The sequence below is a fragment of the Lissotriton vulgaris genome, chromosome 11 (genome assembly GCF_964263255.1).
Source record: "Lissotriton vulgaris chromosome 11, aLisVul1.2, whole genome shotgun sequence".
NCBI lineage: Eukaryota > Metazoa > Chordata > Amphibia > Caudata > Salamandridae > Lissotriton > Lissotriton vulgaris.
In genome coordinates this window covers 169,021,316-169,048,018 of record NC_141699.1, presented here as the reverse complement: position 1 = coordinate 169,048,018, position 26,703 = coordinate 169,021,316, and the positions used below count along the sequence as shown (strand labels likewise).

General features: G+C 44.7%; 1 protein-coding gene across 22 annotated transcripts in view; it reads left to right on the top strand.

Moving 5' to 3' along the window:
- ATXN2 (ataxin 2) overlaps nt 1–26,703 on the top strand; it is a 1,802,199-nt gene that overhangs the window by 109,101 nt on the left and 1,666,395 nt on the right. For 12 of the 22 annotated variants that reach the window (XM_086943056.1, XM_086943053.1, XM_086943051.1 and 9 more), the window contains exon 2: nt 3,244–3,277. In XM_086943056.1, coding sequence (XP_086799182.1) covers nt 3,244–3,277 — 34 coding nt within the window. Of the gene's footprint in view, nt 1–3,243; nt 3,278–6,656; nt 6,693–26,703 lie in introns of all 22 variants that reach the window. The other 10 variants (XM_086943042.1, XM_086943047.1, XM_086943052.1 and 7 more) reach the window with 1 other exon arrangement.

The following is a 26,703-nucleotide window of genomic DNA, read 5'->3' as shown; positions in this document are numbered from 1 at the left end:
GGACCAGTACTGGCCAGCATCCCTTCTACCACTTCTAAAATAGGGATTGTTAAAGGAGGAACTGTGAACTGCCTTTGGTAACAGAGTTGTTGTAAAACTCTTTATTGTATTACTTTATATGGATATTGTAAGAACTATTGTGTTGTGTTTTTATATTGTAAGGCAATTGCTGAAACATGTAAATAGTAGTATGATCTGTGAACTGGTCTTACCTGCCACCTTTCACACGTGCATAATACAGCTTCCAGTATGTTTTTTTTCTCCATTGGGCCCCGTACCGTTTCCCCATGTGCCTCTTAGTTTATTTAGGCAGTCTGGTTTGTGGGAAAGAGTTTTGTATATGGTGGAGACTGCTCGCCTTATCCAGTTTAAACATCAGTACTATAATTTGTAGCTGCGACGCTTCTGGCATTTTATCCATTTTGTTTTTGTTTTGTAAGGGCATGCTTTATGTAGACACATCTGAATGCTTGCGTCCATTCGTATTCTTCCTGTAATTTTGTGAATGATTTAATGTTGTTTTCGTCTACAGAGTCTCCAACCTTTGATATTCCTATTGTTTCACACAATTTAAATCCTTTCAATTTCGACCCTTCACTAACCATACTTCCTGACAATAAAAGTGTTTCTTCGGTGATCCCTTTAATTCTGTGCCATTTATGGCTCTCTCCCAAGCCTGTATCAACTTCTGGTTCGTTATTGGCATGGGACACTTTATCCTTGATAATAAGTAGTGTAAGTATGTTGAGTGCTAGTCAGTCTAGCCTCACTACAGGGTTGTCCCTAGTTGTTGATATTAATCCATTAAAGGTCTATAGCTGTAAGACCCCCTAACACATTATAATCAGCAAAGTGCTATTTCCTAGTGTAAAGACCTACCCACAGGTAAGCCCTGAAGTACCCTTAGGAAAGGGTTGGGACGATTCAAGGCACCCTCCCAGGGGATGGTCTGGACAGTGGTGCAGTTACTCCCATGTCCTTTGTGCAGTTTCGTGCCTGAGCGGGACCCAATGGTTCCCAGAGCTGAATTGAACTAGACTATGCATGGGGACACCAAATGTGCCCCTCATGCAGACTGACTGGCGCTGGCAAGCACTCCCACCGTGCATCAATACACCAAATCCTGCCTGGAAGGTGGTCACACCTCCCTGTGACAGTATGCCTGTTGTTCTACCTTTCCCTGCTCGAGATTGGCTCAGAAGCAGGAGGGCAGAATCGTGTCTCTGGTCGGCAGCAACCATTTTGTGCTGTCCGGGTCTAGAAGGCTGATACCGGGAACACTGAGCCTAACGGAGGGCTCTTCTAGTGCTTCGAATCGTATCTCCCACGCCGTTTACTGTGTGGGAGGTATTATTCCAAAATGTTTGATACCAAACATGATAGGATTTGTTGCAGCCGATTTTGAGATGGTGATCGCGTAATTATGTTGTGCCTCTCTTTATAGTATATGGCTGTTTCACTTACAACCCAGGAGAATGGACTCCGTAGGCTGTAGGGGTGTCCTGCTCATGCAGGGGCACCTTCTCTCTTAGAACCAAACACCCTGCCTTCAGGATTGCAAAGGCCTGCTATAGGGGTTACTTATCGGTTTTAAGTGCAGTGACCCTAGATATAGAAAACTTAAATCTTCAGTAAAGTGCTAGCACCAGCTTACACAGGCTGCAGTCTCAGGCCTGTAGTTACAGTTTGAATGGTCTCCCATGGGTGGCATAATGCATGCTTCAGCCCATGGGGGACCTCTGCGGAACCTATGCCTTGGCTACGTTAGTACCATATACTAGGGACTTATAAGGGTAACCCAGTACTCCATCTGGGATGTATCGAAGTACTGAACATAACAATTTAAGGGAGAAAGCAGAGAGACTTGGGTCCTGATTAGCAGGTTCCCAGTCAGACGAGTCAATAACAGCTTAGCAACTAGGAAAAAGGTGGTGGTAACCATAAAAGCCAGATCCTACTTTCCTACATATATTAAGGGGGAATTTTCCAAGTGCAGCAGTTGAATTCTTGGCCCATACAGCTGCCCTCCTAAGTGTTCTATAATAAGAAATGAAGACCAGAAATTTGATTAAATCTTAAAGATGTGACTAAGGTTGATACGAAATCAATCTGTTCCATTTATATTAAAATAGCTCTAAATCATTGACCCTTTAAAAAAACATTTTTGTTGGGTTTTTACAGGAGTAGGATTTTTGTTAAAATCGCCACATGTGGTATGATCTTTAAGAAAAAGTTTCAAGCTTAAATATTTTAGTGGAAAAACTATACCTTTACAGACATTTTAGCTATAGTTAATTGGCTCATTGTGTTTATTTATAAAAGCCGAACATTCCCTAAAGTACACTGGAAATTACAGTGCAAAACTTAAAAACACTGAAATTTGCCAGTTAACGTAAGCTGAGCAAACTATAATTTGTGATCCTACCATGCGCTAATCATAAATTCACACTTGATCTAACCGATTACATTTCACATGCCATTCTTGTTTACCTCACTGAAGAAATCACATGACATCAACATTGATTAAGGTTTTTAAGGCATGGGCTAATTACAAGAAGGGGTTAAAGACTTGCTAAGGACCCTAGTTTAACTGCACATGGCAGAAGACAATTTATTTTGTGAATGTGTTACTTTGGGGTATTAATGAAATAAGGCACAACTGCTTATGGATGATGGCTGTGTGCCTTGGGCCATTTTGACAGGGGAGCTAAGTGTAAAGGTTTGCTAAAGACTCTGATTAGCACTCCACCACCTTTAAGCGGCATGGATTTAGTCCACCGGAGGGGGGGTGGGTTGGTACTCTATTCATGTCCACATGGGGGCAGGCCAGGGCCCTCCGTTCAATAATTGTCGCACACTGCCAGAGCCATGTGCAGTGTCTTATGTGACTAGGGGTTTGGGTGCAGGACATAGCCTTGCATTAACACACTACTTCACAGGATTGTCTGCTTCAGTAACAGATTTCTTTATTTAGGTGTTAAGTGCATAGCACAGTAGTAGCTGCATTTAGTGAAAGAGATGACACTTTACCTCTCACATATCGTAGTTTTGTGAAACAAGTGCAGTATTGATTATACAATAGTGTTAATGTTGTTCTGCAAATAGATATGCATTTTTCTATTTTTTTATGTTCTTGAGCTCTTCAACAGGACTAAAAAGAGATGTTTTGTGTGAATGTGAACTTGATTGATAAAATACTAAAATCTTACACTAACTAATGAAATCTTTTGTTTGTCATTACAGAGGTCGAAACAGTGTGAAAGGGCCACCACAGTCAGTAAGTTCTTTATATTTCTCTAATAGCATTTAATTTGGGCACTCGTTATTCTTCAGTAAATGCAATTGTAACACAGTTACATAACCTTTTAGGAAGTTACTATACATGTCTGTTCCTATTATGTTGAACTTGAGATTTAGAGACTCATTCACTGCAGTGACAATGAAGGAAAGTGAAGCTGCTTGAGATGGGCCATTATTGCATTATTGGACGATAGTTAGGATGAGTATGAACAGTAATATCATGGAGGTATTTAGTAGGTAGATAATTTGTATGTATGGTTTCTTGTTCTCCTATTTTATTAGGAGGACAATGCTTTATTTTCATAACCTTGTGTCAATCTACATGTTGGATTGGGCCTGCATTATCGCTTAGCCAGGTTTGTCTGACTAAGCAGATAAGGATAGGTGTCTAATATCATTCCGTAGACGCTCATCTTGATGCCTGTAATTGTGGATGATCTTTTTTTTAAATTTTATTTATTTTTTATTAAGTTAGAACAGTGCAGAGTCATCATTATAATATATTCACGATATTTAAGGATCACTTGATACATACAGTTATTATTGTTACATAACCTGCGTCAACCAATTAGGGGTCTACGAGCCGGGTCCGTTCCATTGTCATATCCGCTGTCGGAGAACTACAAATTTCACGTCTAAAGGTGTTCCACCCACCCCATTTCTTAGGGTAGCCTCTTAGTTTATAGATCTTTTTCCGCAATCATACACCTGTCCATTTCTGCCACCCACCCGATTGTTAATGGCCTCCTGTCTGATCCCCAATGTATCGCAATTGCCCGTTTCACCAGCAGGTACCCTAATGCTACCCATTGCTGCTCTATGTCTGTTAAGTCTGTGGCCTCCCAAATATTTAAAAGCCCCAGCCGAGGTGATAGCAAATCTCTTTACCCAGCGTATCCTTCATTTGTTTGGTTGCCCTCTCCCATAGGGGCTGTATATGTGGACAGTCCCACAGGATGTGTAGAATGTACCTATCATGCCACATCCCCTCAGGCACGACTCATCAGGACGTCTCCCGATCTTGGCCAAGAGTAATCCGGACATGTAGGATCTATACAGTATTTTTAACTCTATCATGCGAAAGCGGTGATATATCGCCGTCTGCCTGGGGGATATCAGCGCCATCTGCCAGTCCTCATCATCGAGCTGACCTACGTCGGATTGCCAATGTTCTCGTAGGGTCTGAAAGGAGTTGGGCAAATTGTTGCATAGTTTACAATACGTGCATGAAATGGCTTTCGTCATAAGTGGCTGAGAGAGCAATCTGTCCTCCAGGGGGATGAGTCTGGGAGGGAGGAGAGGTCCGGGACTGGTGTGAGAATAGCATGCCTGATCTGTAAATAGCAGAAAATTTCACCCTGTGCAAGAACTTATTTCTGTTGTAGATCTAGAAAGGTGATAAGTTTCCCTTTGCTGACTAGGTCGCCCAAAGTACTAATGCCTATTTTGCCCCACCTATCAAATCCTGCCTGGAAGCAAAGAGAGCCCAATCTCTTTGAGGACCATAGCGGCATGGCTTTTGTGAATTTGTCGGCCCACCCCAAACGTCTATTAGCTCTGTGCCATATGGCTACTGACTGTGCCATATTCCCCAGATAACATTTTTTCTGGGTCTTACTGTAAAGTGCGACCAAATACCCCTCACAGCCCTTCTGGTAGTGCTCAAGGTGGAAGGCCTGGTTGGTAGGGGATCCATGGATCCATTGGTTTATGGCCACTAGCTGTGAGGCCCAATAGTAAAGACGTAAGACTGGAAGAGCGATTCCCCCGTCATACCACCCCTTTGTAAGCTTTTGGAGAGCAATACGGGGTGCCTTAACGACCCAGAGAAAGAGACTGAGTTCCCCTTCCAGGGTATTAAAATAAGAGTCTACAATTGGGAAGGGGCAATTTTGGAGCACATATAAGAATCTAGGAAGCACTAGCAGCTTAAATACGGCTGCTCTGCCGAGGAGGGACAAGGGTAATGATCTCCAGTGCGTAACCTCTTCTTGTAATCTCTTTAGTGGGTCCAAGAGATTGTGTTCATAGAACAGTTTAGGATCTGGTGTAATAAAAATGCCGAGGTATTTAAAGCCCTCCAAGGCCAGTTTAATGGAGTAACCACGCGGCAGACTGGGTGGGGGACCATGTAGTACATATAAAACCGATTTGGGCCAGTTAATGGAATAACCGGCATATTTACCGAAATTAGTAATGACATTGAGCAAGCTATTTATGGAGGAACGAGGGGAGGCCAAATAAATAAGGATATAATCGGCATATAGCGAGATTTTGTCCTCTGTGTCCTCGCTCCACCTTAATCCTCGTATGGAGGCATCTTGACGTATCCAGTGGGCTAGCGGTTCTAAAGTTAACGCAAATAGGAACTTGGACAGGGGATCAACCTTGTCTGGTCCCTCTACGTAGCGTGAACGAGCGAGATGTGTTCACTCTGACCTGTCCCAGTAAGTCTGTGTACAACAGTGTTACCCACTGTTGAAATCTCGGGCCACATCCAAATCTGGCCAACAACTCGAAAAGATAGGGCCACTCGATCGAATCAAACGCCATAGTGGCAGTGGATGATCTTTTTTTTTAATGCTGGTTTGTAAGATGAAGTTTCCAGCATTGGACAGGTTATATTTTCATGAGTTGCTACTTAGGGCTTTGGATTTATTTGGAATGGTTCTTTGTATTTATGCATCATTATTTTGTACCAATTTCATCTGTAGTTATCTGTATTTATTTTTTATTCTACGAGAATATGAATGTTCAGCTAATATATTTCTAAATGTATTTTAATTTATTTCATTGATACATGTAAAATCACAATAGGATTTTAGCACCATGGGCAGGTATATTGAATCTAATACCTATGTGAAAATATCATCTTGTAGTACTTACATGTGTGCATTTGAATCTATTAAATGATATTGCACAACTTTTTAACCCGGGCCCTGCACCCCCAATGCTGTCAATCTGCAACAGTAACGACCTGACATTCACGATTGACAGCAGGTTAAGTCACGTAAAAGACAACCTACTTTGTGAATTTTTCATTTCTTAAACGCAAATTCAGAGAGGAACGCTTGTTTTTCAAATAGATTTATGTGTTTACTCTACGATGAAGAATCATTTATTGCTTTGAAGTTTTTAGTTGTTTACATTATAAGGAATGACTGCATAATAATTGTCTTTTGCATATAGTAATGAATACTACTCTATTGTCATTTTGAATTGTTCTACTTAACAGATGTCACTGTAAAACCAATTATGAGATGTTACAGTTAGCCAGTAAGCTGTTTTTATGAAGATGAAAAGTCTATAAATTGATATTTCCTTCCCTTTACATCATACTTTTTTTTTTTTTTTAGACCCTCATTGCTGGCAGTGTGTCAGCGTGGTCAGAGGCAAGTGATGTTTATTTTATTTATTTATGCGAGTTTCTATAGCACTGGCTAGAACCAAGGGTATCAAGCGTTTTACATATTTTGAGAGGAAGTTTACAAGAAGTGCATGATGTCAATTTGGGTTTAAAACAGTCCTACAGATAAAAAAGTAAAGTCCACTGTATGGGTACAGAAATAAGCAATCTAGCATTTGGTTGGCGGTCAAGGTATAAAAGAAATAGGTTTGAGTCTGCATAGTCAGTAGGATTAGGAAGTATTTCAGACTTAAATCTTAGGGAGACATGTATCAACTAGTCAATATTGTGGAAGTAGTTGTTGAGAAGTAGTGATTTGAGGTCCCCTTTAAAGCAAGAAAAGGAGGGGATGTACCTTAGGTTCTTTGGGATTGAGTACTAAATCTTGGATGTATTTCCAGTGAAAATTCATGCCTGCATTGATTAATTTTTAAGTTTAGGAGGAATGAGAATAAGAGAGTTGGAGCCCGCCCTTTTCCTGCTGTCGATAGTTTATTTTTTTAGATATTTGGGGTTTTTAGTATGTAGGGATTTTTGGGTGATGCATGCTGTCTTGTATATGCATCTTCCTTCAATGGGAAGCCAGGTGAGACTTTTTAGGGTGGGTGTGATGTGATCAAACTGTTTGATTCCTGTGATGAACCTTGCAGCTGCATTTAGGATTGTTCTTAGGGGCGCATGGTGGCTTTTAGGAGATCCTGTCAGGATGGCATTCCTGCAGTCAAGTTTCGGGAGGACTAGGGATTGTACTAAGGTCTTAAGATTGTCAGGGGGAAAAATTGTTTAATTATCCTGATGTTTTAATGTGAAGAGCACACCTTTTGGCTGTGTTTTTGGTATGTTCATCCATTGGTATGGTTACGTCTAGTGAGATACCGAAGGACTTAACGGAGTTGGACAGTGTGGCAGTCTTTCCAATTTTTTGAGCCATTCTTGGATGGGTAGATGATTGCTCTTAGATGAGACGAGTAGAAGTTCAGTCTTATTCGTATTTATCTTAAAGGAGTTGGTGTTTAGCCAATTTTTAATCTTAATTAGTGTGGTGATAAGATGTCGGATGTCGCTGGGTGATATTTTTCTGTAGTAGATTTGCATGTCTTCAGCATATAGGTGATGCTCCATCCCAGCTTGGTTCACGATAATTGTGAGCTGTTTCATGGAAAGGTTGAATAGGCCTGGAGAGAAGATGGATCCTTGAGGTACAACTTGCTGTGTAATGTAGTTCCTATATTCCGAATAGGCTCTGCGCATTGGAATAAAATATCCTATAGATGTGACGTCGGACCTATGTCTACTAGGTCTCTATCGAATATATTAAACTTAATTGTGAGTGCCAGCTAACTCAGAGGTCACTAGAAACTTTCTCAAGTTCACAAGAAGGGATTAGTTTGTGACAACCGCATCAACATGACAACTTTGTTTCCCCAAGATAAAACTGATCTTCAGAGTCGTGGAAATAATAGATAGATATTTTACTCAGTCAATGGTGCATGCTTCGTTTCACCAGAGGTGCAGAGAAATAGAGAGAGAGACGTTTTTCAATAAAAGGTATTTATTGAACAGTCTTCTTTCTCGTGCACAACAAATAAACTGCTACAATCGTAATACTGGTAGCAAAGTATAATGCGTACAGTAAGAGGAGTATTATGAAATAATACTGTAAAAGCATTGTATGGCTTCTAGGCCATAGATAAATACATACATAAATAACAAAAGCTAAAAAGTACTCTACTGGTGCTTCTAAAATAAGTCTACCCCGATTTACTTAACCGAAGTCTAGTACGAGGGAAGAAGTAAGTGTGGTGTAGCATAAGTTTAGTATTCTTTTTGCCAAGAATCTAACCAAGATCTTTCTTCGGGTCTAATCAGCTTCGTACCTTGGTTTTAGAATGAAGGAGGTCAGTCTCAGGACTCGATATCCCAACACTCCGCAAGGGGAGCTTTGGAACACTGGAGCTGGATTTCTTGGCAAGAAAAAAGACAGCGTCTCTCTCAGTGCGTCTGCTGGAGGGTCGGCTTCCTTCGGCACTTGCTGTAGCGAGATGCGTCGGGCAAGTAGATAGTCGAACTGCTCCAAACCACTGTGTGTTTGCTTGGGCAAGTGTGGGCATATTTATACCTTGAAGGTGCCGAGTTTGACGTAAAGGTGGACATAATAACATCATCAAAGAGTCTCCGTTCTTTGAAAGCTCCATGAGTTCTTGGACAGATCAATATTCAAGCAAGGGGAAGTCCCAAACTGCTGAAGCCGAGATCAAAGAAATCGTTGTGGATTTTCGGAACTAGTGGAAGTAGCCATGCCGTATTTGGACTGCATGGGCTATGTCTAAATATGGTTATGATTTCTATGCCTATATAAGGACATGCTGATTTATACCTATATAAGGACATGAATCGAGAAAATTACACTAGGGTCCTAAAATGCTATACAACACCCACTCCACTTTATTATGTTCAACATTACTAAATTTCAGCACTAAAACATAACATATCTAAAGCATGTGTTTACAATCCCACCCAAAAATACATAAAAATGCATTTTAAATGGTTGCACACGAAAATGAGCATTAATACAGTATGCATATAAAAGCAATGATTTCATTGTAAGCATAAAATATGATTTTGGCAATTCTAACTGAATGAATCATGAAGAATTACATTTATGAAATGTCTCTAAATACAGAAGAAAACAGTAGAGATCATCCCATAGCAGAATATAAAAGCTGTTTTGGTTTGTTGATAATGTAAATATCGTTTCTAGGAAGTATTCAAAGAATTCTTGTTCCTTATGAATAGTTCTACTTTAAGCAGATTACTTTGTGCCAAAGTTCAGGTTTTGAAAAAAGTCAAATACAATCGTAGAAAAATAGAGTTCCAAAGCTAGAAGTTTTTGTTTTGAAAAGCGAAGGTCGAATTCAAAGCTGATAGAACGCTGTGTGCTAATTTCAAAAGTTATTTTCGGTGTCAGGAGAAAACATTAAATCTTCTAGGCTGGCAAAGAAATCGTCTACCACAGTAGGTGAAAGTTGAACCACTTCATTAAGTAGATCAATCGTACACAGATGAGAAGCATCGCCGTCTGCGTCAGTTGCATTAGCAATGTTCGCAGTAGATGGTACCTGTGTGCCTGTTGGTCCACATAGAACACACTCAGCTGGAATTGCCGGTAAGACCTCAATGAATGCCGTCATCAGGATTGGTAGCCGTTGGGGGCAACACAATGCATGAGCCGTTACCGAACCAAGCAAAGCGTCAACATCTGTTGGCAGTGCTGATAGAAGTGTTAGACAAATATCCAACACGCATTCCTCTCCACAAAGCAGGCATTGTGGAACAGGTAAGATGCAAACTTGCCAGATTGGTCTGAACGATAGGAACCACGTGGTATTCAGATCTCTCAAACGAGCCAAGCCAGGAACCACGTGGTATTCAGATCTCTCAAACGAGCCAAGCATCTCTGTTATGTGCTCACGATACTGCATTGCCAGTAGAGTGTTCTCCATGGTAATCTGGGCATCGCTGTTGACTGGACTTGCCTTAACGGAGCAGAAGGAATAAAAATAGTATCCCTGCTACGAGTCCCAAGATGAGAGGCAGGCCGCCGAACACAGAGTGCACGAAGGTAGGAAAAATGCCTAGGACTGCTTCAAAGGGTGCTAACAGTCCCGAAAAAATAGTCTTAAATACATGTACAATATCACTGGTATCAGCCATGTTTAAGATACAAACTAACATTTCTGCAAAATGTATGGGGCAGTTTGTTGATAATAGGGCATGTATCTCTGCAGAGGACCTTGCAACTTGCAGATCATACGTCTCTCTGGACGAGGTCAGTGGCTCAGTTTTTGTAAAAGAATGGCTTTCATTCTGCTTAAAGTATCAATTCGTATAGAAGAGATGTTCAGTGAAGGCCATAGTGGCAACTCCCCGTCTGTCTTAGTTTTCTGAAACAATACTTGCATGCAGCAAGTGACTCTGGCTGACACACTAACAAGATAGGCTATTCCTGGCATCATTCCACAACAGCTGTGATCATTCAACATTATGTATTCTCCCATTGGAAATCTGGCGAAAAATCGGATCTATCACTGCTGCCGGGGAACCCTGCAAGTGGCCTGATAAGTTGTTTGAAGAACCATCGCAGGCTCCATGCAAATTAATTCCCTGACATAGAAGTGTACCGCTCAGTGTGGTTTTGCAATTTTTACCAATAAGAAATACCTCCTTTTCCCCACTCCAACATTTGTGTGTGTATGGTAAATCCCAGGTCGACTTTATGTACTCTTTACCCAACCTTTCATACAGGCCTGCTGGTGTATGTTTTAAGCAATACTGAAACTGAAAAATCGTCACTGATATCGTGATGGTGCCATTTATTATCCATTCGGCTGGTTTCTCAGAAACGGTTAATGGTGATCTTTCCATTTCTTCTATGCTCCGCACCGTATAGTCTGCTCCCCTCTGTGCCAAAGAGATTTGTTTATCTGTAAGGTTACATCCAGTAAACAATGAAGTGGTGTTGATTAGATGCCAAGGCACATAGCCTAAACGAAGGTTTTGTAACGTCCAGCATAGCAGCATTATAGAACGCAATTGAGACTGTCCATGTTGTAACATGAGCAACTCTTGTTCCATTATGTCTATGGCAGAGGATACAATGCTGTCCAAAGAATAAATTCTGGATGACAGAGTTGTTACCCCATTATCAACAACAGAGAGAGCTTTCTCTAAATTAATACGACCAATTTCTCGTATTCGTTCTGCGGTTTCCTTTTGCGTGACTTTCCATGCTTCATTATAAGCAGCGTATATACCGGCGTATATGAAACGTTTGACATTGTTTGCGAAGTCCTAGTAAGAATTCTCTCAAATCAAAGCCATCTTTAAGTAAAGTTGTGTTGTTTTATATCTGGGAGTGTGAATTTTTGTAGCCACTCAAGGCACAGTTTTCCTACACTGTAAGTTGTTACTATCCCTGGATGTTGTCTCTGGAAATATCTTGGATCCGGCATAGTTACTGTAAACCCTTGTATCTTGTTCAGGAATCTATCTTGACAGTTATTTGTGTCTGTGGGCCAGATTAACCAATTTTTCCAATCAGGATTAGTTCTGTTTTGTTGTAAAATTTAGTTTGTCTACCTCCTCATCTGAAGTTCTATTACTATCAGATGTGGGTTTAGGTATGGACGGTTTGTTTAAGTCTTTTATCTTAGCCAGGCCAAGACAAGATGTCTGTTGAACCGTTTCATATAAAAACAGAATTTGTTTGGGATGATTCAGGCTCTAAATAAGGCTTCTGAACCTTGCACCTGCCAGTCTTTTGTGCCAGTTTTTGTCTCAATGTTGTCCTTCCAAAAGTCAAAACCTAATGTGGACAATTGAGCATAAAAAACCGCAGAAGAAATTTGCTTAGTATTAGTCAACATACTTTTCATGCCTGTCTTCTTAACGTTTTTGAAGTAAAATGTTTCTGGATTTGTGACATTAAAGCCTAAGAAGTATGGATATTTTTCATAAAATGTTTTAGAGCTACCCTTTAGTGGCGTTGGACAATATTCCCATTGATTATAAGTTAAAACATTTCTAGGGTTTGTAGATTTGTGCAAAAAATGATGACAAAATGATTAAAATAATACATTTCTTCATAATTTGATGAACCTTCAAAGTATTCATGTTTTGCAAATTTTGCTGACATTTCTCAATCTGTCATCATGTTATTAACAGTCTCAAAGTCCCAATCATCAGAAAATGTACTGGGTGAAACAAAATCACTCAAGGAAACCTTAAATTGGTGTGGAATCTTCAGCAGCTCAACAGGGCTATAAATGTCATAATCAGTTCTGTCCCATGCTATATCACCAGGTAGAGGAACGGCTGTGATGTTTACTGATGACAGATCTCTTTGTTCACGATGAGATGATTTGTATGGCTTCAGGAGCAAGTTGATGTTCTTACTTGCTGTGTCCATTTTACTATATTTCCCATCTATCAGCTTTCCCAAACTTAAAACAAGAATGAGCCATAGTAGGAGAAAAAGTACACCTAAAACAATCCAAAATTCAACCCATGGTGAAACTAGATATGTATTTTCAAGCTGGTGAAATAGTTCTATTACTTGTTCCTTGAAAGTTTTATTTGCTGGCGTTGTTTCGGGCTCACTTGGATCCTCAGAAAATGTATCAAAATTAATAAAATAGCCTGAGGCAGTTCTTTCAATTGTTTGTATCGCATCCGAATTATTTGAAATCGCTGGAGCTGTTTGTTCCCTTGACATATTAGTATAGTCAGATGCTACATCATTGTAGACTGGAATTTCTTGACAAACTGTTATTTGGTTCTCAAGAGGCACAAGTTCCATGGCTTTGTTGCATAGTCCTTTTCTTACTGCAGGTTCTCAAAGGTGATGAGTCTTTCAGTTTGAACCTCTTGGATAGTAGCAAGATTTGGTTGTCTGCTACTTCTTTGGAGTCCACTGGGCCTACTACTTATTATTGGCCACATGGTGTGGTTTTACCTGGTCAATTGATACGGACCAGTTCTCCTTTCTTCCAGCAAGGGACGGCAGTAACACTGTTCGTGATCCGTGGACTGCTAGTACAGGTACTGTTTTTTTTATAAGAAGGCCCAAATTCTTTCTTATCTGCTATTTTCTCTCTGACCAGATCCCCAATCTTTGGAATCCAGACAGGTCTTGCTGGGACAGGTGATTTCTCTTCAGTTGTCGTTGGCTTCTGTATGGTGTTGCTTAGACTTCTTCTTGTTTCATTAGTCCTGTAAAACAGCCAAACAGTCTTTGATATCAAAGGGTTTTTGTTCTACCACTGAAGTATGACGATCGAGGTCTTTAACCATCATTCTAGTACCAAAAAGGATTTCATACCCAGAGAATTTCTTGGCAGGTTGTTAAGACTACGTTGGACACTTATTAGATGTTTGTCCCACCTGTCACCCGAGCCTAATATCTTGGCTGTTATAGATAGCTTTACGTCACAGTTTTTCTTTCCACTACAGAATTTCCCTCAGGATGGAATGGACTCACAAACCACAATGCAACGCCCAAGCTGGCCATGGCCTCCCTGTAAGCTCGAGAGCTAAACGCAGGACCCTGGTCAGAATGTAGCGTGTCGATTGCGTATGTGCCAATAAAGACCCGCAAATCTTTTATAACAGTTCGGGTGTCAGCCGAGCGCTGAGGCCACATCCAAATGAATCTTGTCCTAATAGTTGTGGGACTGCTATATAACAAGCATTTGCAATGCAATAGGGCTCGCATTAGTAAAGTTAGAGGTATTAGTATTGTAAATGACAAATTTAGTATTTATGTTTTTGTTTTGAAAATAGCGAAATTAATAACTTTGTCATTTACAATGCCAATAGTATTAACTTTTGCAAACGTGACACCTATAGCATTTGTAATTCAATATGTGTTGTATTTACATGACTTAGATGTATTAAAATTAAAAATAACAATGGGTTGTATTTTTTTCAATATCTAATACTTAAATAAAAGTTATTGTAATTTATAATGGCAATAGCTTAAACTTTTGCAAATAACTTTTTGGAAGATTATGTTTAATGTATTTTATTGTGGTGAAAATACAAGAACGGAAGTGAAATATCAAATTTTTTTGTGACATTTGTAATAAAGTTTGAAACATTGAGAGAACATATTTGAATCAGTATTTGTTGAATGGTTGCACAGATTGATGCTGTGGTGGCTCTGAATGATGTTGTGGCGGCGACGAGTGATGCTGTCTCGTTCAGTGAGGCTGTGGTAGCGCATAGTGATGTTGTGGTGCCCCTGAGTGATGCTGTGGTGAGGCGATGGATAGTGAGGGAGATAGATAGATAGAGCGAAGGCGAGAGATAGAGGCCGGGTGAGAGATAGAGGCAGGGTGAGAGATCGAGGGATGGAGTGTGGGCGAGGGATGGAGTGTGGGCGAGGGATGGAGTGTGGGCGAGGGATGGAGTGTGGGCGAGTGATGGAGTGTGGGCGAGGGATGGAGTGTGGGCGAGGGATGGAGTGTGGGCGAGGGATGGAGTGTGGGCGAGGGATGGAGTGTGGGCGAGGGATGGAGTGTGGGCGAGGGATGGAGTGTGGGCGAGGGATGGAGTGTGGGCGAGGGATGGAGTGTGGGCGAGGGATGGAGTGTGGGCGAGGGATGGAGTGTGGGCGAGGGATGGAGTGTGGGCGAGGGATGGAGTGTGGGCGAGGGATGGAGTGTGGGCGAGGGATGGAGTGTGGGCGAGGGATGGAGTGTGGGCGAGGGATGGAGTGTGGGCGAGGGATGGAGTGTGGGCGAGGGATGGAGTGTGGGCGAGGGATGGAGTGTGGGCGAGGGATGGAGTGTGGGCGAGGGATGGAGTGTGGGCGAGGGATGGAGTGTGGGCGAGGGATGGAGTGTGGGCGAGGGATGGAGTGTGGGCGAGGGATGGAGTGTGGGCGAGGGATGGAGTGTGGGCGAGGGATGGAGTGTGGGCGAGGGATGGAGTGTGGGCGAGGGATGGAGTGTGGGCGAGGGATGGAGTGTGGGCGAGGGATGGAGTGTGGGCGAGGGATGGAGTGTGGGCGAGGGATGGAGTGTGGGCGAGGGATGGAGTGTGGGCGAGGGATGGAGTGTGGGCGAGGGATGGAGTGTGGGCGAGGGATGGAGTGTGGGCGAGGGATGGAGTGTGGGCGAGGGATGGAGTGTGGGCGAGGGATGGAGTGTGGGCGAGGGATGGAGTGTGGGCGAGGGATGGAGTGTGGGCGAGGGATGGAGTGTGGGCGAGGGATGGAGTGTGGGGCGGGGGAGGGATGGAGTGTGGGGCGGGGGAGGGATGGAGTGTGGGGCGGGGGATGGATGGAGTGTGGGGCGGGGGAGGGATGGAGTGTGGGGCGGGGGAGGGATGGAGTGTGGGGCGGGGGAGGGATGGAGTGTGGGGCGGGGGAGGGATGGAGTGTGGGGCGGGGGAGGGATGGAGTGTGGGGCGGGGGAGGGATGGAGTGTGGGGCGGGGGAGGGATGGAGTGTGGGGCGGGGGAGGGATGGAGTGTGGGGCGGGGGAGGGATGGAGTGTGGGGCGGGGGAGGGATGGAGTGTGGGGCGGGGGAGGGATGGAGTGTGGGGCGGGGGAGGGATGGAGTGTGGGGCGGGGGAGGGATGGAGTGTGGGGCGGGGGAGGGATGGAGTGTGGGGCGGGGGAGGGATGGAGTGTGGGGCGGGGGAGGGATGGAGTGTGGGGCGGGGGAGGGATGGAGTGTGGGGCGGGGGAGGGATGGAGTGTGGGGCGGGGGAGGGATGGAGTGTGGGGCGGGATGGAGTGTGGGGAGGGATGGAGTGTGGGGCGGGGGAGGGATGGAGTGTGGGGCGGGGGAGGGATGGAGTGTGGGGCGGGGGGGGATGGAGTGTGGGGAATGGATGGATGGAGTGTGGGGAATGGATGGATGGAGTGTGGGGGATGGATGGATGGAGTGTGGGGGATGGATGGATGGAGTGGGGGGATGGATGGATGGAGTGGGGGGATGGATGGATGGAGTGGGGGGATGGATGGATGGAGTGGGGGGATGGATGGATGGAGTGGGGGGATGGATGGATGGAGTGGGGGGATGGATGGATGGAGTGGGGGGATGGATGGATGGAGTGGGGGGATGGATGATGGATGGAGTGGGATGGATGGATGATGGATGGAGTGGGATGGATGGATGGGTGGATGGAGTGAAGGGATGGATGGGTGGATGGAGTGAGGGGATGGATGGGTGGATGGAGTGAGGGGATGGATGGGTGGATGGAGTGAGGGGATGGATGGGTGGATGGAGTGGGGGGGTGGATGGATGGAGTGGGGGGGTGGATGGATGGAGTGGGGGGGTGGATGGATGGAGTGGGGGGATGGATGGATGGAGTGGGGGGATGGATGGATGGAGTGGGATGGATGGAGATGGATGGATGGATGGAGTGGGGGGAAGGATGGATTGATGGATGGATGGAGTGGGACGGATGGATGGATGGATGGAGTGGGACGGATGGATGGACTGGGACGGATGGATGGATGGATGGATGGATGGATGGATGGATGGACTGGGACGGATGGATGGATGGACTGGGACGGATGGATGGATGGATGGACTGGGACGGATGGATGGATGGACTGGGACGGATGGATGGACTGGGACGGATGGATGGATGGACTGGGACGGATGGATGGATGGACTGGGACGGATGGACTGGGATGGATGGATGGAGTGGGAGAATTGATGAATGGATGGAGTATGATGGATGGATGGATGGAGTCGGGGGATGGATGGATGGATGGAGTCGGGGGATGGATGGATGGATGGAGTCGGGGGATGGATGGATGGATGGAGTCGGGGGATGGATGGATGGAGTGGATGGATGGATGGATGGAGTGGGGGAGCCGAAGACAAGAAAAAAAAAGAAAAACGAGTACAATCAGGGAAGCAAAAGGCAAGAAAACGAGGGCAATCAGGGGAGCAGAAGGCAAGAAAAAAACGAGTGCAATCAGGGGAGCAGAAGGCACATCCTGTTACAAAGTCCTGTCAGGCACCATATATGTAAGTAGGTTTTAACATATTTTCATACCCTTGGGACAAATACAAGCTGAGGAACGCTGCATGGATTCATTTAGGGATAAATTGGAAACTTAACCTTGAACCCCCAGCTCTAATCGCAGCTCCCTCGCACGACTGAAACTGTGTGGTCCTGGGCAAACCACGTTGAAATGCATACTTTAACAAGCTAATAGGTCTGGATTGGCAAAAAACGGTACAACCTATTTATTGGGTTTGCCAATGCTTGCTGCGAGGCATAAAATCATTATATAAACGGCCCACCTTTTATCCGGTTCACAGAAGCATAGTTAGCTTAAGCGGGATGTCCCTGAAAATGCAATGCAAAGGCAAACACACTAACAGCTGTAATTTTGCGCGGCTATCAGCAAGCATTTTAGTAGATTTCCCATATTAATCTGCCCTTCAAGGCGTAACCCTGATGATCCAAGCGTAAGAAGTTCAGAAAATGTACAAAGAGCGCAGGCACCCCAATTAAAGACTAGTATGCTGCGCTACTTTGCTTTCTGGAAACAGCATGTTTGAAACCCTGCTAAAGGTTGAGGCCAGATGAAATAACCTGATCAGATAGAGCAAAGCCAGAAATTGGACGTTATTTACGCTAAAAGTGGTTATTGTAAGTGAATGAATGCCTCAGAAGCATTAAATTTGCAGAAAAGCTGGAGGGCCAGTGCGTATTCTTCGATGAAAGATGCGATATCATGATGATGCACGTTATAACCTTTTGGCCTCCACAATATAAGTAATAGTTTGCAGTCATAACAAATGACAAAGGCAACATTCCAACACGTTCTCTTACTTTTTTCCGCAAACAAACTTGGAATTGTTGTTTAATAAATATGTTATTCCTGCTGCTAGCAATGAAAGCCTCACAGTAGTAAGAAGTCAAGTGCGGAAATGACTGTGGAAGTGTCCCTTTTTTTTATACGTTTGAGAGCATGACGTTTCGTATTTTGGCAGAATTCTTCTCTACAGAACCTAACCACCCAAAATATAAATCAAACGGAAAAGAAAATATGTGGCTGAGTTAAAAGAACAGAGAGAAAGTTTACAAATACTGATGTTTGCAGCTAAACATCAAATAATCTTGGAGATTGCCAGCTCGGTTCAGACTCTATGTGAAGCTTTCACAGAAGGTGATTCAGGGTAATTCATGCCATGTTTACACAAGCTCTTGGCATTGCTGTGGGTTTACTCACAATACTCTCGTCCTATTATTCCTTGCGGAATTAATAGGACGAGCCCTAATAAAAAGAAAATAAAGCGGGGGGGGGGGGGGAATGCGAGACCCGCCCATGAAAGTGAAAGTACGGGGGAAGCTTCAGAAGCCTGTGGGAGGGAGGGTGATTGCTTTGATGTGGACACGAGGAGGAGGGGGCGGAGAGAAATGCTGGGCCGTGAAAGTGGCTCTCGAGGCAGGCTGGTTAGGAAGCAAATGGCAAGGCAGGGAGGCTGAGGCTTTGATGTGGGGAGTCGCAAGTGAAGTGAATAATTAGGGGAGGAGAACTGGCAGGCTGATGGGCAGAAGGCTCAGGCAAGCTCGTGCACGAGGCGGCGTGCACTTCCCAAAATCCTCTGAACTAAGAAATGGGTTGACTGCATTAGGGCTCGTTTCCTATTACTGCGTAATAGGAAAGGACGAGCCCTAAAAACGGCATTAGATATTTCAAACGGTTTCTTCTGTCAAAATATTGCACCTGAAAGCAGGTACTTGACCGTTTTCTCAATTATGGGGACACAGGGTCACTTCTGTCGTCTACCACAGGGATTTAAGAACAGTCCAGGGTTATTTTCAGCCAGAGTAACAGAGTTACTACAAACATATGATGATGAGGCATTATCTTATGTCGATGACATCTATCTTACAGACGATGATTTGGACAGGCACTTGAACAGGGTGACCACCATAATACTTGGCTTCGCCTCTGAAGGGTACAAATTCAATTTTAAGAAATCAAGAATTGCAGACCTCAATGTCCTATTCTTAGGATAAGACCTTTCAAGTGAAGCTAAGAGCCTGTCAGCCAACTTTTTAGAAAAGTGTGCGCTGCTCCAACCTCCAAAAACACTGAAAAACCTACAGTCAATTCTAGGATTCCTGAATTTTGGAAGAACTTACATTCTAAACTACGCAGAAAGGGTTAAACCTCTCTACGAATTAATCAAACCTGATTTCAAACAAACTAATTGGACTCAAAAACACACAGAAATTTTACGTTCAGTGCGAACAGACATGTTAGCAACAACACATTTACAGACGCGCGTAAACTAACGCAACCTTGTAATCCGAATCATCCCAGGGAGATGCGGATTCACCTACCTAACCTTTAATGAAGGTGAAAAGGTACCAATAGCTTATAAATCACACTTGTACACAAGCTGAAATTAAATACACTTCAACAGGAATAATTCTGTAAGCGGTTCAAACTGCAGTAGCAAAAGAGAGCCCTCGCACAGAGTAAACGCATAAAGGTCGTTACTCTTGTACCTGCCTTAGAGGCAGTGACAAAAACGACCATTACGAATGCAAAAGCTTTACATCAAAGATGGATACAATGGGTTAATTCTCTTGCTGCAACAGACGTTGAATATGTTTTTAACCCCTACTTGAAGACTCAAGAATTTCTCCAATACGAACAAGAATGTCCTCTGCCCACTGAGATTCTGCCTCTAGAACAGTACGGATGTATAATTTATACAGATGGATCAGCAAAGCCCGCAATTGGGGGTAAACAAGCTTATAGTGCTGCATGCGCGGTTGTTAAAGGTCGCTGGCGCAATGGTAAATTCAGACCTAAGGTCACAAAATTGCAATCTCTCGGAGACTGTACAGCTCAGCGAGCTGAACTACAGGCTTTCAAGACGGCTCTTGAAAATACCGATCGCAAATTCCCCACACTCATAGTGTGCGATTCATATTACTGAGTCCAGTCTTATAATGAATATTTACAGAATTGCGTTCAAAACGGTTTCAAAGACGCAAGAGGTAGCACCATCAAGCATAAATTTCTTTCGGAACAAGTTGTTCTATTACAGAAAGAACTACAAAAGACTCACGTGATACATACACTGAGTCATCAGCGTGATGGCATTCATGTTGCAGGGAATTCATTGGCTGATGAAGCCGCGAAGGCAGCTGTGCAAACTGCTTACGTAGCTGCAATCACTTGTTCAAAAACGATAATAGACGGCGAAACAATGCTAGCTGTCAATGCCACGAGCAAAGGCAGCGGTGCAGCGTTACCTCTGAACTATCCACTAGAATATAAATACATAATTGATGCCAACTCGGTTCCTTTTGCTCGAATCCCTGGAGTGGGGGATAGGGTAATTCCTAACAGGAATCAGAGAGGTACTCTGATTCAAGAAGCACATATGGGAGAGGGTCTGATACATAAAGGGTCTCAACATCTCTACTAGAATTAAAAGAAATGTACTGGTGGCCAGGGATGAGCGCCCACATTTACAAATTTGGAATTAACTGCGATGTCTGCTACAGAGATCACAGCTTAAAGCGCCACCAGATTCCTGACTACAGTGTAGCCAGCCCAGTATAGACACCATTGTTAGATAGCATTAGACTATCCACGCTCAGTCCCACAACTACCAAGCCAATTCTTACACTGGGAAGGAAACAAGCTACCGGGGACCGGTTTCTGGCATTTCAGCCGTCGTCGGCCCGGCTTGCTTGAATCCTGATGGTGCAATGAGCAAGGGACTCACATCTGAGTATACCCTTCCACGCATGAGTCCCTTGCTCACTGCACCATCAGGATTCAAGCAAGCCAGGCCGACGACGGCTGAAATGCCAGAAACCGGTCCCCGGTAGCTTGTCTCCTTTCTGGTGAAGAATTGGCTTGGTAGTTTGGTCTGCCCTGTTCCCATGATGCACTGGGCCAGGGACAGACTAATTTGCATATAGCCAGGTTCTGAGCTGGGATGGTGCAGTGAGCTAAATACAGGTGATGGATTCAAGCCCTGATCTTTGGACTGGGTAAGAGAGGTCTGCTTAATTCAGACACTCTGTTCATCACCACCCCCTTTTCTGAATCGTTTTTGGCCACTATAGGTGTGGCAGGGCATACTCAGACATGAGTCCCTTGCTCACTGCACCATCAGGATTCAAGCAAGCCGGGCCGACGACGGCTGAAATGCCAGAAACCGGTCCCCGGTAGCTTGTCTCCTTTCTGGTGAAGAATTGGCTTGGTAGTTTGGTCTGCCCTGTTCCTATGATGCACTGGGCCAGGGACAGACTAATTTGCATATAGCCAGGTTCTGAGCTGGGATGGTGCAGTGAGCTAAATAACGGTGATGGATCAAGCCCTGATCTTTGGACTGGGTAAGAGTGGTCTGCTTAATTCAGACACTCTGTTCATCACCACCCCCTTTTCTGAATCATTCTTTCTATGGCAGGATGTGCTGTACAGCTAGCTAGTACCGGGCATGTTGCTCCTGGTCTACCTAGTGGACCGAGCCTGGTAATGTGATTTTGATTTTGTAGGGCGCCTTTAAACCAGAGCTGATGCTCTTGGTAAGTTAGTCAAATTTCAATGTCCTCGAAAGGAACGTATTCCACTGGATGTTCCTCTATCTTATAGAAGTGGAACACATGTGTTGTTGGATTTGCTTGTGGAAAGATAATCCATGAATAGAATACCTCTGTCTGATGATATTTATGTGCCTCTATGACAAATATAACCCTACCACCTCATGGTGATAGGCCATCTTCTATAAGCTTTATAGCTATTGTTTTCCTTAAGTTTTCCGGGGTGATTATAGCATCCGGGTTATCTTGTTTGAGACCTGTAACTTCTAAACCTGGTGGGGTATTATTTCTTGCGGATCTACCGTTCTCGTCGTCGGTATCCGACATTTTGTTGAAAGTTTTGCAGAACAAGTTTCAAGGAAATGAAGATAAGGTGCACAATATTTTGGAACACTGTATCCTTCAACGTTGAATCAAATCAAAAACGAATGCATTGAATTTTCGTCCTACTCAGTTATGGCGGATATTTTATCCTTTTGCCCACTCCAGACGTCTTTTGGAGTATTTTACGGGAAAAAGGGGTCTCTGTGAAAAGCATGACTTAGTTACTCTAGTACTTAGCGTTAAATTAGTGCCTTACCAAACGTTGGGCACCATGTAGTTTAGTTCATATATTCCCAATAGGCTCTGCGCATTGGAATAATATATCCTATAAATGTGACGTAGGACTTCTGTCTACTAGGTCTCTATCGAATATATTAAAATTAATTGTGAGTGTCAGCTAGCTCAGAGGTCACTAGAAACTTTCTCAAATGATCAAGAAGGGATTCGTTTCTGACAACCATTACCAGGGCGAAAAGGAGCGGGGAGAGGGGACATTCCTGGCGAGTGCCGAGGGATTTGGGAGAAGGAAGGCAAGATGTGCCCGTTGATCAAGACTCTCGCTGTAGGTGAAGTGTACAACAGACTAATCCAGGAGAGGAAACCTATGGGGAATCCCATACACTGCAGAACGGTAAACAGGTAATCCCATTCCACTGAGTCAAAAGCCTTGGAGGCGTCTAAAAAAACTGCCACTAGTGCCAATTTGGGATCGACTGTAAGATGGAACACAAGGTCCTAAGGTTATGGGATTTCGCTCTACCCGGTATGAAACCCGCCTGATCTGGAAGGACTAATTTATCTAGGAGAAGGCACAAGCGGTTAGCCAACAATTTAGCAAGGATCTTGGTGTCAGTGTTCAACAGGTATAAGGGTCTGTAAGATTCACATCGGTTAGCAGGTTTAGCCAGCTTTAACATTGACGTGATGAGGCCTTCCTCATTGAAGGTGGAAGGATTAGCAACTCATGCACTTCTAGAAAAACTTCTTTTAGTATTGGGAGTAGCTGATCAATGTATGATTTGTAAAAATCGATGGGCAGACCTTCAGAGCCCGGAGCCTTGCCCGATATCATCTGCATAATCGCTTCCCGCAGCTCGTCATCTTCAAAAGGCGCAGCTAGGAACTTGAGTTGCGTGTCACCCAACCAACCCAGGGTGATGTCGCCAAAAAGGGGAGCAAAGTCTGGAGGTGAAGCACGTTTGGTTTTATACAAATTCATGTAGAAAGTAGTAAACGTTTGAAGTATATCTTGGCTATCACGATGCCGCACACCCACCTCATCGACCACTTCCAGCACGTAATTAGAAAACAAGGTTGTTTAATATCATCAGCTAAGGCACAGCCAGGTCACTCACCCTCCCCATAGCGGCGAGCGGTGAAGTATTTGCCTCGGAATTTCACCTCACGGTCTGCTGTGGTCGTGTAGTCAGTACGTTTTTCTCGGAGCAAAGCTCTGTGTGCCAGAATTATCATCCCACATGTTAGTCCCCAAGCATTTTATCTCAATCTCCAGTCATTGCATATTCCATCTGTTGTCTCTGAGTACCCTGCTACTCTTGGACATGCCTATACCCCGGACAGTGACCTTAAAGGCCTCTCACATTATGCTCATCTGATCTACAGAGCCTCTATTTGGGACGAAAAAATCCTTGATCTCCTCCCCGAGCTCAGCCTGAAAAACAGTGTCTAAAAGGCACTCTGGTATTAGTCTCCATCAACGGGGGTGGCCAATAAGTTGGGGTGATCTATCTCCAAACATACAAGAACATGGGCAGAATATGTGTGGGCAAAATGAGTAGCCGAGCAAATTCAGGGAGTTGTGCCCCGCGAGCAGAGCCAGTAGTCAAGTCCTCTATCATGGCAGAGCCCCGCCTGACCCCCACGGGCGACAACTACCACATCGTTGATGATCTTTCTAAGCTCTCCATAACCGCCAAGAAATCTCTCAAACACTCAATCCTAAAAAGGCACCCTGAGACAATGGTCTCCGACCTGCGCTTCAGCACAGACAAGGGCACAGTCATCAATGATCTCATCTTCTATTCCAGAAAAACGTCCCTTTTGGCGTAAAGCCTTCTTGAGCTTCCTTAAGGTACTCGAAGCCAGAAACATTCCATACGGCAGCAAACTCACGACCACTCCATCCACAAACCTGCATGCCAACCTCACCATCACCCTCTACAAAAACAGAATCATCCTTATACAAGCTCCTCCTAGAGACCTCGCTAAATTCGCTGACTTCTTCACCTGTCTTAAACAATATGTGCATGACCCTCCGCGGCCAAGGGTGCCTAGCTTCTCTCTAACCCCCCAAGCTGGAGATTGCGACATGGGTGGACCTACCTCCACCGCCACGCCACCAGCGCATACTAACAACTGTGTGCATATTACACCATTCGCAGGCCTGCTAACTCCCACCTCTCCCTTAACCACTCTACCGCCCCCTACGACTCACGCCTCTATCAATCTTAGCCCCACTACCATGCTACCAGCACATACCAACAGAAACATTCCTTATCCTACAACCTCCGGCCCGCAAAATCTCCCCCCCCCCCATTTGACTTTTGAAACTCCTGCCAGGACCCACAACACTGGCGGTCGTCTTATTCACACCTCTAGGCTACCCGCGCACCCCATCAGAATCACTCCCATCCCAACGGCACCCTGCCTACAAGTGAATCCTTTCTATAAGGATGTTGATACACTCCAACGCAGAGCCACTGAACTAACCCTGAGCATCCACAAAGCCATCCTGGATCTAAAGAAACTCTTGCACCTCACCAAACTCTCTTGCTCGAATCTCAAGCTCTCGCAGAGCTCTATCCTCCCACCTTACTCCGAGCCCCTCCTTCACCCATTACCGCTATCCCTAAGACACCTGCGCCCCCGCAAGCAGCCCTGCCACCTATCTGAGGACGAACTCCTGGCCCTCCTCCTCTCCTACAATTCTACTCCTATCGTGTCTAGCCCTCTAGACCTCACAGAGGACGAAGTTGTAGCCCTCCTCTCTAGCTACGAAGCTGCCCTGCCAACCCCTCACCCCTTATACCCTAATGACGAACTCCCCATCCGCACGGTTACAGCCAACCCCAACAGACCTTCTACTATCCGCTTCAGAGGAGTGGTCAATATCAACCTAGCAATAGTACCCTTTGAATACCTTGCACTCTCCATTAGCAACAACAACACCCAAATGTGGAAATCATCACAACCAAGGCTTCCCCCAACTCCAATGACATTTTCCTTGAAGACTTCAACTTGCACTGGAATGACCTAAAAGACCTGCAGGTCAATGCCATCAGAGACTTCCTGACCGACCAAGCCCTTACCCAAGCCTGCACACTCCCTACTCACACGAAGGGTGCCACTCTAGACTGAATCATCGCCAAAGCATCAGCAGTCAAACCTATCTCTATTGACCCTTGTGACTGGTCCGACCACCATGCTATTTCCTTCCTGCTGCCTGGCACCCACAAGACATAGACACCTCAACCCGTAATCCCCAAAAGATGGGTTAGAGACACCAAAAACCTAGATCAGACAATTGGCTGCGCGCTGTGAGACTGACCTCCCTCCTCCCCCCCTCATCTCTCCTCAGTCCACAGCCTCACTGAACATTACTCCTCTACCATTGCCAACATTCTCGATGACCTCGCTCCGCTATAACTTAAAAGAACCCAGACCAAAGACCGGAATCCCTGGTTCAATGAATCCTTCAACAAGGAGAGGAGATCCCTTCGGCAGACAACACCAGTCAGCATCCCACCTAAAGCTTCTCAGACAGGCCAGGAATGCCTACAATAGGAAAAAACTAAATTCGAAAAAAGAATTCTTCAGAACCGAACTAGATAACGCCAAAAATAGGCCTCGCAAGCTATTCGACTTGGTCAAACACCAATCCAACAAACTAGCAAAAACCTCTAAAGAAACCGCTAAATCGCTAATATCTTGCGAAGAATTCTCCTCCTACTTCTGCAACAAAATCTCTGCCTTAGGAATCCAACTTGAATCTGCAACTCTCTCCCTAACTCCGTTGGCTCCCTCCACGTTGCCCCCCCCCCCCCCCCAGACATCACCCAAAAACCATGCCCATTGGTCCAGCTTCAAAATCTATGACGACCACGCCGTCTGGAAAATTCTTTCCTCCCTTAGCCCGAACACTCACTTCAATGACCCTCTCCCGTCTAACTGCCTAGCTGCCGCCTCTCAGGCTATCATCCCTTCCTGAACTGCAATAATCAACGCCTCCCTCCTACAGGGATCGATACCGGACTCTCTCAAAGCTGACCAAGTCGCCCTCATTTAAAAAAAACCTACACTGGATCCCTCCTCCCTTGAAAACTATAGGCCTATTTCAAACATCCCACTCCTAGCCAAAGTTCTTGAAAAATGTGTGCAACAGCAACTGAGCCTTCACTTCACTAACTTCCACTTACTGGATGTCTACCAATCCGGATTCAGACCTGGACACAGCACCAAAACCACCCTCCTCCACATTATGGATGATGCCCTTCAAGCCCTTATCCTCCTAGATCTATCCTCGGACTTTGATACGGTCAAC